The following is a 14,552-nucleotide window of genomic DNA, read 5'->3' as shown; positions in this document are numbered from 1 at the left end:
TTCCCTTTTAGTTATAGGAAGAGACACAGATAAGAGAAATAGACTCTTTCATAGAGGAGATAATGGCACAGAATTCCAATGACTGTTTCCTTCATTTTAATGTGTTCAGATCCACCTATTAATTTTCATTTAATTCCGGCCTGTGACCTAGTTTTTCTAGAGTTTGGTGAGGGGCCAGGGAGATGATGCAGAGAGGATGGAGATAGACCGTGCCAGCCTGGGATTGCTTATTAGCTACTACTAATCTGACCTCAGAGCTAAGAATTTAAAAGCACAACAGCGTATCTGCCCACTTCACCTGAATAGTTTTTTTTTTTTTTTCAACGTTTATTTATTTTTGGGACAGAGAGAGACAGAGCATGAAGGGGGGAGGGGCAGAGAGAGAGGGAGACACAGAATCGGAAACAGGCTCCAGGCTCCGAGCCATCAGCCCAGAGCCTGACGCGGGGCTCGAACTCACGGACCGCGAGATCGTGACCTGGCTGAAGTCGGACGCTTAACCGACTGCGCCACCCAGGCGCCCCTCACCTGAATAGTTTTATAAGTATAGACTCTGACAGTGGCTACTGGGATCTGGAATAATTGTTAATAATCATTGAATTCATAATATTTCTTGTTGCTCAGCAAGATGAATCTAAGTGATGAGTGGGTTAAAGCATCGGCTTTGCCTTGTTTTCTACCCTCCTTGATGGTGGTTTCTATGCGTGTGCATGCACATGTGTGTGTGTAGGTTTCAGAATCATTCTGTATCCTTCTTCCTTTTCCTAGGGCATATGCGGCCAGCAAAGAATCACATGCTACTTTGGTGTTTCATAATCTCTTGGGTGAGATTGACCAGCAGTACAGCCGTTTCCTACAGGAATCGAATGTTCTCTATCAGCACAATCTGCGAAGAATCAAGCAGTTCCTTCAGGTGTGATGAGAAACTTGACCCCGCAGAGTAGGGTGTTCACTTTCTGTCCAGGAAGTATTTCTTTTCTCATTTGGCTAAGTATTGAGATCCTATCTTGTACTTTCAAAGGAGAAGCTAGTAGCCCTTTCTCAAACCAATGTATACCCACCCTTGAGCATCTTTATCTGAAATCTACTTCTTTTGTCTGTTGAGGTAATGCTAGGATTGTTATGTTAATTATATTATGTTAGCATGTTAATAACATGATCAGTAACTAGTGGTTTCATAGGAAGATGAGTTATTTTTATTTTTTAATTTTTATTCATTTTTTAAGAAACTTAAAAAAAATGTTTATTTTTGAGAGAGAGAGAGAGAGAGCGCGCGCACAAGCAGGGGAGGGACAGAGAGAGAGACACACAGAATCTGAAGCAGGCTCCAGGCTCTGAGCTGTCAGCACAGAGCCTGGTACAGGGCTTGAACCCACGAACCGTGAGATCATGACCTGAGCCGAAGTCGGATGCTCAACTGACTGAGCCACCCAGGTGCTCCAGTGACTTATTTTTAAATGTTAAATGTTTGACCATAACTGGATACTCTTAGACAAAGTCTGTTGCCTTTGACCTGGATAACATACTGTCCAAAGACTCAGACTAACATGTCTTCAGTCACAGGTGTACGGCTCATTGTGACAATCTTTTTCCTGTTCGCCCCTTCATCTCCCGCTGGTGGGGGTCAGGCTCTGAGGCCCTCGTTTTATTGTTTCATATAGTAGATGTAATGCTCATCAATCTATGAGGAAGTTAGCTTTAAGTTAGCAAAGTTGGATCCGCATTTCCTTAGTCTGCTGCTACTACTTTTCATTCTCTCTCTCCCACCTACAGAGCAGGTATCTGGAGAAGCCAATGGAGATTGCCCGAATTGTGGCCCGGTGCCTGTGGGAAGAGTCCCGCCTGCTCCAGACTGCAGCCACTGCAGCCCAGGTGAGCCGTGGGAAGAAGCAAAGCACTATTGAAGATGTGCTTTCCTTCTGACGTTCAAAGATGTGCTTGCTCTTACCCAGTTGTTAGGGCGTGCACCGACCTCCATGGTAGAAGTGGGTGTTTTGGTGTTTTTTCTTCTATCCAATGAAAAGAATTCATTTTTTTTTTCTTGGGTATATAATGTACTCTCCTTTAAAAAAAAAAATTTTTTTTAACATTACACAATGGTACAGGGAAGAAAGTTTTACAAAAATCTGCAATGTCACTCCCTTCCTTTATTATCTCTTCCCAGGAAACCAACATTAATAGTGTGGTATATATGGTTTCATACCTTTATCCAGACTCATATAGATTACAGAAAATACACATGTACACACACACACACACACACACACACACACATCATATTTAAATGGGTTTACTTCTCTGCCTCTTGCTTTTTTCATTTAATATTATGTCATATAAATCCTTCTAAGTCCAGTAGTGTAAAGCTAACTCATTTTCTTTATTTGCTCAATAATATTCTGTGGTATAGATTTGCTATACTTTATTCAATTATTCTTTCTTTGACATTTGCTTCATCCTGGTTTTCTTCCCCCCATTATAAACACTACTGCAATGTCTCCCTATACAACTTTATGTTTGCACTTTGATTTCTCTATGATAAATTTCCAGGCATGGAATTGCTGGGTCAAAGGGTATATATATTTTAGTTTTATAGATCTAGATTCCCTTCTCTAAAGACTGTACCAGTTCACGTTTGCACGAGTGGGGTATGATAAGATACTGTTCCTGGGTGCCACCTTGGATATTATTTGAGACTGAATCATTCAGGTTCATGTGCATTTCTCTTTTGTGCTTAAGTTGGAGAATATCCTCACTAGAGCTAGAGATGTGGTTAGCCTAGGGGATAGAGAGAACATGACACTAACTTCCACTGGGAAACAGTTCCATGCCACTGGCCCCATCACTTCTGTTGTTATATGACAGACATATCACTTATATTGATATATGATAGACATATCTATCTAGAACATCTAATATATTATCTATGTAAATATCTAAAATATCTATAACATCCAATCTATTATGTGTGTATGTGTGGATATATCTTACTGTGTTGTGCTAGTTATCATGACCCCTTGCTTTAGAGGAGGTTGTGGTCTGGGAGAAACAGAAAAATCAAACAATTTTATAATGCAATAAAATATAAAATTAAAATATACTAAAAAAGAAGAACGAAACTTAAATAGATCAGTGACCATAAATATATATTGAAAAAGACTTTTATTTATTTATTTATTTTTTTTAATTTTTTTTTAACGTTTATTTATTTTTGAGACAGAGAGAGACAGAACATGAATGGGGGAGGGTCAGAGAGAGGGAGACACACAGAATCCGAAACAGGCTCCAGGCTCTGGGCTGTCAGCACAGAGCCCGACGCGGGGCTCGAACTCACGGACCGCGAGATCATGACCCGAGCCGAAGTCGGCCGCTCAACCAACTGAGCCACCCAGGCGCCCCGAAAAAGACTTTTAAAAAACTGTACACTCCCTTTCCCACCAAAAAAAAGCCAATAGTCCCGATGGTTTAAAAGTTGTATTTTAACGGACTTTCATGGTATGGATTGTTCTGTTATCATTCAAACTCTTCCAAAGTCTAGAAAGAAAAGAGATGTTTCCAACTTATTTTATGAGGCTGGAATAATCCTAATATCAAAACCCAAAAAAGACAGTGTAAGTAAAGAAAATGATTATGATTTTGGTATCCTAGTTAGCGTACCAACCATGGCTTATATTCTAGGAGTGCAAGGATGGCTCAACATTAGGAATTCTATTAATGTAATTCATTAAATTAGTAAGATAAAGAAGAAAACCCTCATTTTTGTTAGACAACAAATGTAGTGTCCATTCTAGGTAAGAAGTAAGAAACTTTCTTAACACAGTAAATAATATTTGTCAGAACTTTAGCACAATAAAGAATATTTGTCAGAAATCAAACAGAACAGTATGCACATGATGGAACACTAAACTATTCTCATTAAAAGCAGTTACAAGATTGAGGATGCCTCTTGCCATTAATGTTTTTCTGAAGGATTCAGCCAATACAGTAAGACAGAAAAAGGAATGAGGGCATAAATGTTGGAAAGCTAGAGACAAAATTGTCATTATTTGTAGATGGATAGGGCTTCCTACAAGATCCAAGGGAAATAATTAAAAAGAAACAAAAACCAAAAAACAAAAACACCACTATTGGAGGGGCACCTGGGTGGTTCAGTCGGTTAAGTGTCTGACTCTTGATTTTGGCTTGGGTCATGATCCCACGGTTCCTGGGTTTGAGCCCTGCATACACCTCTATGCTGACAGGAGCCTGCTTGCAATTCTCCCTCCTTCTGTCTCTCCCCCTCCCCTGCTCACGCTCTTTCTCTCTCTCTCTCTCAAAATAAATAAGCTGAGAAAAAAAAAAAGAAAAAGAAATAAGCTATTGGAACTAACAAGAGTTTAGGAAGATGAATGCATTCAGGATAAATATTTTAAGAATTTTATCTAGTTTTATTTATTTATTTATTTATTTATTTATTTATAATTTTTATTTTATATTTTTGAGAGAGACAGAGTGCGGGGGAGGAGCAGAGAGAGAGGGAGACACAGAATCTGAAGCAGGCCCCAGGCTCTGAGCTGTCAGCACAGAGCCCAGCATGGGGCTCAAACCCACGAACCGTGACATCATGAGCTGAGCTGAAGTTGGATGCTCAACTGACTGAGCCACCCAGGCATCTCTATTTATTTCTTTCTGAGAGAAAGAGAGAGAATCCCATGAGGTTCAGAGAGAGAAGGAAAGAGAGTCAGAGCTCGGAGCGGGGCTAGAGCTCACCTGATGTGGGGCTCAAACTCATGAACCGTGAGATCATGACCTGAGCCAAAACCAAGAGTCAGACGTTCAACCGACTGAGCCAGCCAGGTGCCCCACCATTGTAACCATTTTTAAGCATATAGTTCAGTAGTGTTAAGTTCAATAACATTATTGTGCAACCTGTCTCCAGAATGCTTTTCATCTTGCAAAAGTAAAATTCTGTACCCATTAAACAGTCGCTCTTTTTCATTCCCCTTTTATTCTAGTCACTGGCAACCACCATTCTACTCTCTGTCTCTGTGAATTTGACTACTCTGGGGACCTTATTAGAAGTGGAATCATAACACTGTTTGTATTTTTGTGACTGGTTTATTTCGCTTACCGTAATTCCTCAGAGTTCATCCTTGTTATATCACATGTCAGAATTTCCTTCCTTTCAAAGACTAAATAATGTCCCACTATGTATACCCCATTTTGTTTATCCATTTGTCTGTTGAGGGACACTTGGGTGACATCCACCTTTTGACTCTTGTGAATAATGCTGTTATGAACATAAGTGTACCATTTTTTTCTCTTACAAGACAAAGATGTAGCAGGAACATAGAAGAAAGGACATTTAAGTCTAACTGAGGGAGTCAGGGAAGGTATCACGGAGAGAGAGATTGTGTTTGAGCCAAGATGCAAGGCTGATTACATGTGCACCAGGCTGATGAGGAGAGAGCCCTCCAGGCAGAGAGAAGATCGTGTTCAGACAGGGAAACCTTAACGTGTGTATTCTTTTTTTTTTTTTTAATTTTTTTTTTTTCCAACGTTTATTTATTTTTGGGACAGAGAGAGACAGAGCATGAATGGGGGAGGGGCAGAGAGAGAGGGAGACACAGAATCGGAAACAGGCTCCAGGCTCCGAGCCATCAGCCCAGAGCCTGACGCGGGGCTCAAACTCACAGACTGCAAGATCGTGACCTGGCTGAAGTCGGACACTCAACCGACTGCGCCACCCAGGCGCCCCTTAACGTGTGTATTCTTGGGAGGAGTGCGGAAAATTCAGCATCTGGTTGGATAAGGAATGATCAGCTAGTCAAGGGCCATATTGTGAACATCTCTTTAGTCATGCCCAACAGCTGGGCTTTGGAAGAGCAGTTTGCTGCAAGGGTCCTGTGGCCAGACTGCCTGGGTTTGAGCCCCATAGCTATGCCACTTGCTGTGGAGCCTCAGGCAATGGGGGTGTTCCTCTAGTGGGAATGACTATAGTTCCTACTTCATGGAGCTAAATTAATTCATGCCTGTAAAATGCTTAGAACGGTGCCTGACACATGTGAAATGAGCATTAACTGCTTTCTGCTGCTGCCGTCACAATCACTGTCACCACTCCTGTAAGAAACGGGAACCCACGGAAGAACTTTAAGTGGAAACTGCCGTGCTCCGATATGGGTGAAAGGGTAACTGATAACACTCACTGTTTGAGACACTGGAGATAGGGAGGTTGTCCAGGCATCACTAGAGCTTTCTGTTGGGGAGAACCTTTATGTTTGCATCCTGTCCCATAAGATAAAAATATTCGATTTAAGCCAATTTGGGTAGAGGCTCCAACTTTATTTATCATGAGAGGTAGGTGCCCTAAGGATGTTCCCAATCTTAGAGGTCAGGCGTTGGCAAACTATGCCCGTGGCTCAAATCCAGCCTGCCATGCCTGATTTTGCAAACGAAATTTTGGGGAACACAGCCACACCCATTTACGTATGCCTTGTCCGTGGTTGCCTTCATGCTGCGGTGACAAGGCTGAGTATTTACAACAGAGCCTGTATGACCCACAAAGCCAAAAATATTTACCACCTGGCCTTTTTAGAAAAAGTTGCAGCCCTTGATCTAGAACTACAAGTTGGATATTTGAGGCTTCAGCCCAGGCCCTACTGTTATTTTCTCTGTTGTCATCATCTGGCATATTTTGAAGTGTCTCTTATGGGCAAAGCACCAGGAGATAGGAAGACGAGTAGATGTGATCCCTGCTAATCATTGCTCTCAGTCTAGTTGGGATTGAAGGTATACAGACAGTCAAAGTGAGAGAAACATAGAGGAAGATGTGAGTAATCTTGCCTACAGTAGTTGAATAAGGTTTTACAGGAGAGCAAATGGTGGCACTGAGTTTGAAGGTGAATAAGTTCAGGTGTGCTTGTGCAGAAGCACATGTCAGGCAGAGCAGACAGTGTGTGGGGAGGTAGAGTGTGAAAAACATGCTGTATGTGGGGAAGAGTGGGTAGTTTGGGGTGACCGACAGGGAGGGAAGGCTTAACTTGTTACCAGATTATGTGAAACGTCTGTCTGTGCTGGGCTGAGATGATATACCTGGAATCAGTGGGGAGCCAGTAGTTCTTACAAGGGTACTAGAGGCGGGCTTCTGTGGGTGGTAATCAATCACATCCTTTCCCCTTTAAGTGCAATGGCAATTTAGAAATAGACGTGGCAGTCAAACACAGACTAAAATATCTGCTGTACTGTTGGTCAAATGAGACTGGAAAACATAGTTTGGGCAGGTAACCACGAGGGATTCCAGATGCCTGCCCCTGTGTTAGATGTTGGGATGGAGAGATTGGGTTTGCAGAGCAGTATACATCCATGTGGAGTTTCAGAGACCATAGACTAATACCCACTTAACACTGAGAGATGGATCTCTAGAACCACTTCTAGAAACCAGGCCCTCGCTCCTGCCCTGGGTTGCCCCAGGAAGGCAGAGGTGGAGGAGAGAGGCACCAGCTAACATGCTGGGTTCTTCGAAGATCTGTGAGTGCAGAGTGTTTCTCTTAATCTCACCGATCAGATGAGTCACTCCCCCTATGAAGAGAATAAATAAGGGTGGAGGTTGCCTTCCCTAAACTTCTCAGGGAAGTTTGTGTTCTCTGGATTTGGATGGGGGCCGTGGGAGAGGGAGAGAATGGATCCCTCTAGAACTGGCCTGTTTGGATCACTTTTGAAGACTCCTGGTAGCAGTATAGAGAACAGATTAGAAGTCAGAGAGATCAGTAGTTGGGGCTTGACATGAGCCAGCGGCACAAATAGAGATCTGTTTGCAAGATTACAGAACCTAAAGCCAGGAGAATCCGGTGACTCAGTGTGAAGTCTGTCTTTGCGAATTTCTGCTTTGAAAAACTGGGTCTATAATGTCTTTCCTAGACTCTCAATTCGGTTCTGTTGATGGATTCCTCAGTCCTATGCCAGCAGACTGTCTTGATCACTGCAGCTTTTATGTGGTCTTTTAAAAAATTTTTAATTTATTCGTCTTAAGTAATCTCTACACCCAACGTGGGGCTCAAATTCACCACCCTGAGATCAAGTGCTACACGCTCCTTTGACTGAGCCAGCCAGGAGCCCAGATTTTCTGTTACTTTGACAGAATGTACCATGTTTATATTCCAGGGGCTCTCCGACCTTTTCAAGGCACCACCCTTCCCTTCTCCCCTGAGGTGTTCTCTCTTCATGTAGCATTTCGCCTCTGGAACAGTGGTTTTTTATTATCCCACAAAAATGTGTCGGGCACCACCTACACTAAATGGGCATCGAAAATCTGCTGTCATAATTGTTCTGAATTTTTTAACATATGTTACCTAGAATGAAGTTTTTGCAGGTAGGGACCATGTCTTAGCTCAACATGTGGTCTCCTAGGGCGACACAGAGTGGCTTTTTAGTGTGGCCTGGGGCAAAAAAAGGCCAGGACACGGGCAGAACTACGGGAGAGCCTCCTGGGCACCGTGCTGATGACGCCCGGCACGCTGCCTCTGTTTCCCTTCCCCTCACGGCGGCAGCAGCACCTCAGCCAGACGGGAAGGGTGTGGGTGGGATGGAGACTGGACAGAGGTGCTTTTTTTCCCCCACGTTTCCTGCATTCACACGGGTGTTCGCTCCCTTATTTGGCAGCAAGGGGGCCAGGCCAACCACCCCACGGCCGCCGTGGTGACGGAGAAGCAGCAGATGCTGGAGCAGCACCTGCAAGATGTTCGGAAGCGAGTACAGGTGAAGCAAGTCGTGGGCAGGAAGCCTTTCCTTGGGGACATTGCCTGTGGGTCCTGCGTGTGTCTCTGTTGAGGTTTTGGCTTCGTTTTAATTCTCAGAAACTTTCTTTTCCCTCTTCCCCCGGGAAAATCTTTTTTTTTTTTTTTTACTTCTATTTTTCTTTTTTGTTTTGTCTTAAACAGGACCTAGAACAGAAAATGAAAGTGGTAGAGAACCTCCAGGATGACTTTGACTTCAACTATAAAACCCTCAAGAGTCAAGGAGGCAAGTGACTATTAGAGACGTTAAAATCTGCTGTAGAAAGTGAGTGACTTGAGTTTCAGGACTTCTGTGTCTGGCGTCCCGTTCAGACTTGGTGGCAGGGGCGGGGGTGGGCGTTGGCACACGGGGGTGGGGGGATGGGGGGGTAACCGCTGCCTCCGGGAGCCAGATGTGAAGCGTGCCAGTATCCCGTCAGGTCAAGGAGGTTTTCCTTCATCCGCAGACATGCAGGATCTGAATGGAAACAACCAGTCCGTGACCAGGCAGAAGATGCAGCAGCTGGAACAGATGCTCACGGCGCTGGACCAGATGCGGCGCGTAAGAGCATCCCCCTCACCTGCGCGGCCGCCACGCCTTGTGGCAGACCTTGCCTGGTTTCTAATAAGCTCCTTTTCTGGAAGTGACTAAAGAGTGTGGTTAGAGGCGGTCTGAGGAAATGTTTTCTGACTTTGTTTGGGTTTCCAACCAGAGCATCGTGAGTGAGTTGGCGGGGCTGTTGTCAGCCATGGAGTATGTGCAGAAGACGCTCACGGATGAAGAGCTGGCTGACTGGAAGAGGCGGCAGCAGATTGCGTGCATCGGGGGCCCGCCCAACATCTGCCTCGACCGCCTAGAAAACTGGTAAGAGATGACAGAGACGTTTTCCCTTTCTTTCTAGAAAGCTGTGCTGAAATCCTGGTCGTAACTGCAGGCCTCCGGGGCTGGTGCTCCGTCTCCAAGGTGGAGACTTTTTTATATTCAAATCGAGTCTGAGAGTCTAAAGAGTTTCACCTTTTTGGACACCTTTTTTTTTTTTTTTTTTTTTTTTTAATTTTTTAAATGTTTATTTTTTTGAGAGACAGAGACAGAGCGTGAGCAGGGGAGAGACAGAGAGAGAGAGGGAGACACAGAATCCGAAGCAGGCTCCAGGCTCTGAGCTGTCAGCGCAGAGCCCGATGTGGGGCTTGAACTCACGTGAGATCGTGACCTGAGCCTAAGTCGGATGCTTAACTGACTGAGCCACCCAGGCACCCCTGGACACCTTTTTGATAAAAATGTGTTTATGTTACTATATTTTAAGTACATATATATATATATATATATTTATTATTTATTTTTTTTTTAAATTTATTTCAAGTTAGTTAACATACAGTGTAGTATTGGCTTCAGGAGTAGAACCCAGTGATTGGTCTCTTACATATAAGCATGTTTTATTTAATAGCTTAAATAAAGCTTTTGGTGTAACTATGTGGCACAGACTAAAGTTTGAGTTTTAGTTATTTTAATAATCTAAAATAATACATGCTCTTTATAAAGGAAAAAAATTCAAATACAAAAAATTAATAGAAAGAGGAAAAGTCTTTTAAAAAACCAATCATTCAGAGGTACCTATAGTTAAAATTTCGATGACCATTCCTCTGGACGTTTGTTATTGTACATATATATGTAAAGAGAGTCATCTACGTTTCTTTCTTTTTTTTAAATGTTTTTATTGATTTTTGAGACAGAAAGAGACAAAGCATGAGCAGGGTAGGGGCAGAGAGAGGGGGAGACACAGAATCTGAAGCGGGCTCCAGGCTCTGAGCTGTCAGCACAGAGCCCGATGCAGAGCTCGAACTCACAAACTGTGAGATCATGACCTGAGCCAAAGTCAGACGCTTAACCGACTGAGCCACCCAGGCACCCATCTTTTTTATTTAATTTTGGTTATCTTTTTAAAATTTTTAAATTAAAAAAAATTTTTTTAAGTTTATTTATTTATTTTGAGAGGGAGAGAGAGAGAGGAAGAGAGAGAATCCCGAGCAGGTTCCACACCATCAGCACAGAGCCCTATGTGGGGCTCGATCTCACAAACTGTGAGAGCACAACTTGAGCTGAAATCAAGAGTCAGACACTCAACCAACTGAGCCACCCAGGCGCCCCTTGGTTACCTTTTTTTTTAATGTTTGTTTATTTATTTTGAGATGGTCACAGAGAGAGAGGTAGAGAGGGAATCCCAAGCAGGCTCTGTGCTGTCAGCACAGAGTCTGACACAGGACTCAGTCTCATGAACGCTGAGATCATGACCCAAGCCGAGATAAAAAGTCAGACGCTTAACTCACTGAGCCACCCAGGCGCCCCAGTGGGATCATTCTTTATCTGCTCTTCTGCTTTCATTCATGCAGCAGGTCTTGGTGAATATCCTTGATGTGCAAGGCCCAGCAGTGAACATGATGCACCAGCTTAAATTATGAGAAACTTGACATAAAGGGGAACCACCAGACACATAGAGCATGAAATTGGAAATTTAGGACATCTCTGCCTGAGAAAGCCTGTTTGTTCGTATCCTCACTAACCCTGAGTTTTGTCAACTTACTGAAAGTTGTTTTTTTTTTTTTAATTTTTTTTTTTCAACATTTATTTATTTTTGGGACAGAGAGAGACAGAGCATGAACGGGGGAGGGGCAGAGAGAGAGGGAGACACAGAATCAGAAACAGGCTCCAGGCTCTGAGCCATCAGCGCAGAGCCTGGCGCGGGGCTCGAACTCCCGGACCGCGAGATCGTGACCTGGCTGAAGTCGGACGCCTAACCGACTGCGCCACCCAGGCGCCCCTGAAAGCTGTTTTAAGTGCTTTCTGATCAGGGAACCAAAAAGCTTGAGTTCTGGAAATAGGAGAACGGAAGTGCCAGAAGAGAGTCAGGGAGCCCAGAAATCCCAGCAGCTGCCCTGTTCCTTACCCCCCCAACCCTAAAATCTTTCACTTTCTCTCTTTGAGGTCTTTTAGTCCTTTATTAATCATGTAGTTCAGCCCCTTCTTTCATGCAAGGGGACATCGAGGTCCGCATAGTGAAGGGACCTGGCCAGGATTGCTCAGACAGTGAGCGGCAGAACGAGCTCAAACCCATCTTCTTGGGCCACTTAATTGTCAGCCTTTCCCCAGTCCCCCCATTTTGGTCCAAGGACAGGTTAGGATGAAGACCGTGCCAGATTTCATATTTCACATTCTCCATTGCTGGGTTCCAATGCTTGTTACCTCCTGATGATAACTCCGTTCATGCTTCTTAGGGGTATGTTTTAACACTTCTTCCTTATGCCTAGCTCCCTCTCTGAAATGTTAAATTTGAGGAAGGTATTATTTAAAATAATAATAATAATAATAAAAGAAATTCCCTTTTGCTTATTTTCGTTTTATTTTATTTTTTAAACATGTTTTTAATGTTAGTTACTTTCGAGAGAGAGAGACAGAGACAGAGCGCAAGCAAGGAAGGGGCAGAGAGAGAGGGAGACACAATCCAAAGCAGGCTCCAGGCTCTGAGCTGTCAGCACAGAGCCCGACGCGGGGCTCAAACTCATGAACCATGAAATCATGACCTGAGCCAAAGTCAGACGCTCAACCGACTGAGCCACCCAGGCGTCCCTATTTTATTTTTCAGTAAGCTCTATGCCCAACGTGGGGCTTGAACTCAGGGCTTGACCCGGAGATCAGCTGTCACATGCTCTACCGCCTGAGCCAGCCAGGCTCCCCCCACCCACCTCCACTTTTCCTTACTTAATGCCAATGATTTATGCTATGTATATTTTACCACAGTAAAAAAAAAAAAAAAAAAAATGACCCTTTCTTATTTTAGGGGACTGCATGGTGGTGGGATTCCCTTCCGCTTCTCTAACCCTCACTGGTGCCGCACTCAGGTGCCTGGTAGCTTTCTTATTTTATTGGCAGGATAACCTCGTTAGCGGAATCTCAACTTCAGACGCGCCAACAAATTAAGAAACTGGAGGAGTTGCAGCAAAAAGTGTCCTACAAAGGGGATCCCATTGTACAGCACCGGCCAATGCTGGAGGAGAGGATTGTGGAGCTGTTTAGAAACTTAATGAAAAGGTAACTTAGAATTGTTTCTCTCATCACTGCCCCTCCCCCGCCACATACACCTCCTTCACTTTGGAGGCACAGGACAAAGACCGTTTCACCAGGAAGCTTATGGACTGCCGTCCTTCTCTGTGCTTTTCAGTGCCTTTGTGGTTGAGCGGCAGCCCTGCATGCCCATGCATCCCGACCGGCCATTGGTCATCAAGACTGGCGTCCAGTTCACTACCAAAGTCAGGTGGGCCCTGTCCTTCCTCTTCTGGTAGATACATCACTGAGAGATGCTCTTAGGATGAAAGAGAGTTGGTGGCCAGGGTTGTTCTTTCCAGGCATCACAGGCGATAGTATGGTGGGTATGGAATTTGTTGGCATAATATCAACTTGCTCTTTGACTCTTCTGTCAGAAGTGAAGGAACGGTTACCTCTTTTCGAGGTTACGTGGGCATCTTCCTGAAATGTCAAGCCCACGGTCTTAGTTCGTTGTGTCTCCTTCTGCCCTGCAAGGGAGGCAAAATAATGCTGGTTATTTTCTGTTCTCTGAGCCTACTTTTCCCTGAGGATTTTAAGGGAAAGAGAAAGGCTTAGTGATCTAGAAGCTAAGAGGTAATTAGAGCAGGTGGGTGGTGAGCCTGGAGGGTGGGGTGTGACTTTCACACCCAAGTCAGAACAGGTGCTTTGGGGTTTGCCCTTCCGTAGTGAAATTTCCCTCTTCAGAAGCTTGGTGTATGGCGTTAGGTTTCAGGTTTAATAGAAGGAATACCAGCTGCAGAGCACGTATTCCCGTAATATTTCTCATGAAATGGCTTTTATTATCCTTCGCTGAATCTCTCACAACCTTGTCCAAGTTCGGATTTCTTAGGCTTTCTTTTCAGGAGCTCTTGACCTGAAGGGGTGATACTCAACATAAGGTCAAAGACGGCACTAAGCAGGAAGAGGGATTTGGGATTGTGCTTCATTCACCTTTTAGAAATAAAGCGTTGTGAATTTTATATTCCTTCAAGTAGACGTTGCTGGGGGAGCCTACTGACTTTTCTTTGAAACTGATTTTTTTTTTCCTTTACTCAGAAACTTTTTTTTTCCCCTCTTTTTTGAAATAGATTGCTGGTCAAATTCCCTGAGTTAAATTATCAGCTTAAAATTAAAGTGTGCATTGACAAGTAAGTACTCCGTATCTTTGCTCTTTTTTTCTCTTTTTTTCAAATGAGAGACAGAGAAATGAGAACTTTAACAGATACCATGTGAACTTAGAGACTGTTTCCATTCAAGGAGCTTCATTTATTGAACAAAAATTGTCAGAAGCCTTGCCCTGACCAAAACCACAAAGCTAGTGGTACAGATATGAGTTTCAATTGCTATTGTGACTCTGGGTCCCTCTTTTTCTTTAATTTTTTACTTGTAAGTGTAATTTATGCATGTCATATAAAACCCTGACTATATGGGGAAAAGTTGACGGTTTTTATTGTTCCACACTTCACCACGCAATGGAATACATCCTTTTCTTTCTTTTTTTTTCTTTTTTTAATGTTTGTTTATTTTTGAGAGAGAGACAGAACGTGAGCAGGGGAAGGGCAGGAGGGAGACAGAATCCGAAGCTGGCTCCAGGTTCTAAGCTGTCAGCACAGAGCCTGACGTGGGGATCGAACGAACCCGTGAACCGCGAGATCATGACCTAAGCCAAAGTCAGATGTTTAACCAATTGAGTCACCCAGGCACCCCTCGGGTACATACTTTTCAAA

The 14,552-nt window shown here is 43.7% G+C and overlaps 1 protein-coding gene across 5 annotated transcripts in view; it reads left to right on the top strand.

The window, feature by feature from the left end:
* The window catches only part of STAT3 (signal transducer and activator of transcription 3), a 68,765-nt gene that overhangs the window by 38,351 nt on the left and 15,862 nt on the right, over nucleotides 1–14,552 (top strand). For all 5 annotated transcript variants that reach the window (XM_040497597.1, XM_040497598.1, XM_040497601.1 and 2 more), the window contains 9 exons: nucleotides 769–913; nucleotides 1,774–1,872; nucleotides 8,635–8,730; nucleotides 8,913–8,994; nucleotides 9,215–9,309; nucleotides 9,461–9,612; nucleotides 12,673–12,831; nucleotides 12,962–13,054; nucleotides 13,914–13,973. In XM_040497597.1, coding sequence (XP_040353531.1) covers nucleotides 769–913; nucleotides 1,774–1,872; nucleotides 8,635–8,730; nucleotides 8,913–8,994; nucleotides 9,215–9,309; nucleotides 9,461–9,612; nucleotides 12,673–12,831; nucleotides 12,962–13,054; nucleotides 13,914–13,973 — 981 coding nt within the window. The remainder of the gene's footprint in view (nucleotides 1–768; nucleotides 914–1,773; nucleotides 1,873–8,634; nucleotides 8,731–8,912; nucleotides 8,995–9,214; nucleotides 9,310–9,460; nucleotides 9,613–12,672; nucleotides 12,832–12,961; nucleotides 13,055–13,913; nucleotides 13,974–14,552) is intronic.

The sequence above is a fragment of the Herpailurus yagouaroundi genome, unplaced genomic scaffold, assembly GCF_014898765.1.
Source record: "Herpailurus yagouaroundi ecotype Mexico unplaced genomic scaffold, PumYag 189, whole genome shotgun sequence".
Lineage (NCBI taxonomy): Eukaryota > Metazoa > Chordata > Mammalia > Carnivora > Felidae > Herpailurus > Herpailurus yagouaroundi.
This window is presented reverse-complemented; position numbering and strand designations above follow the sequence as displayed.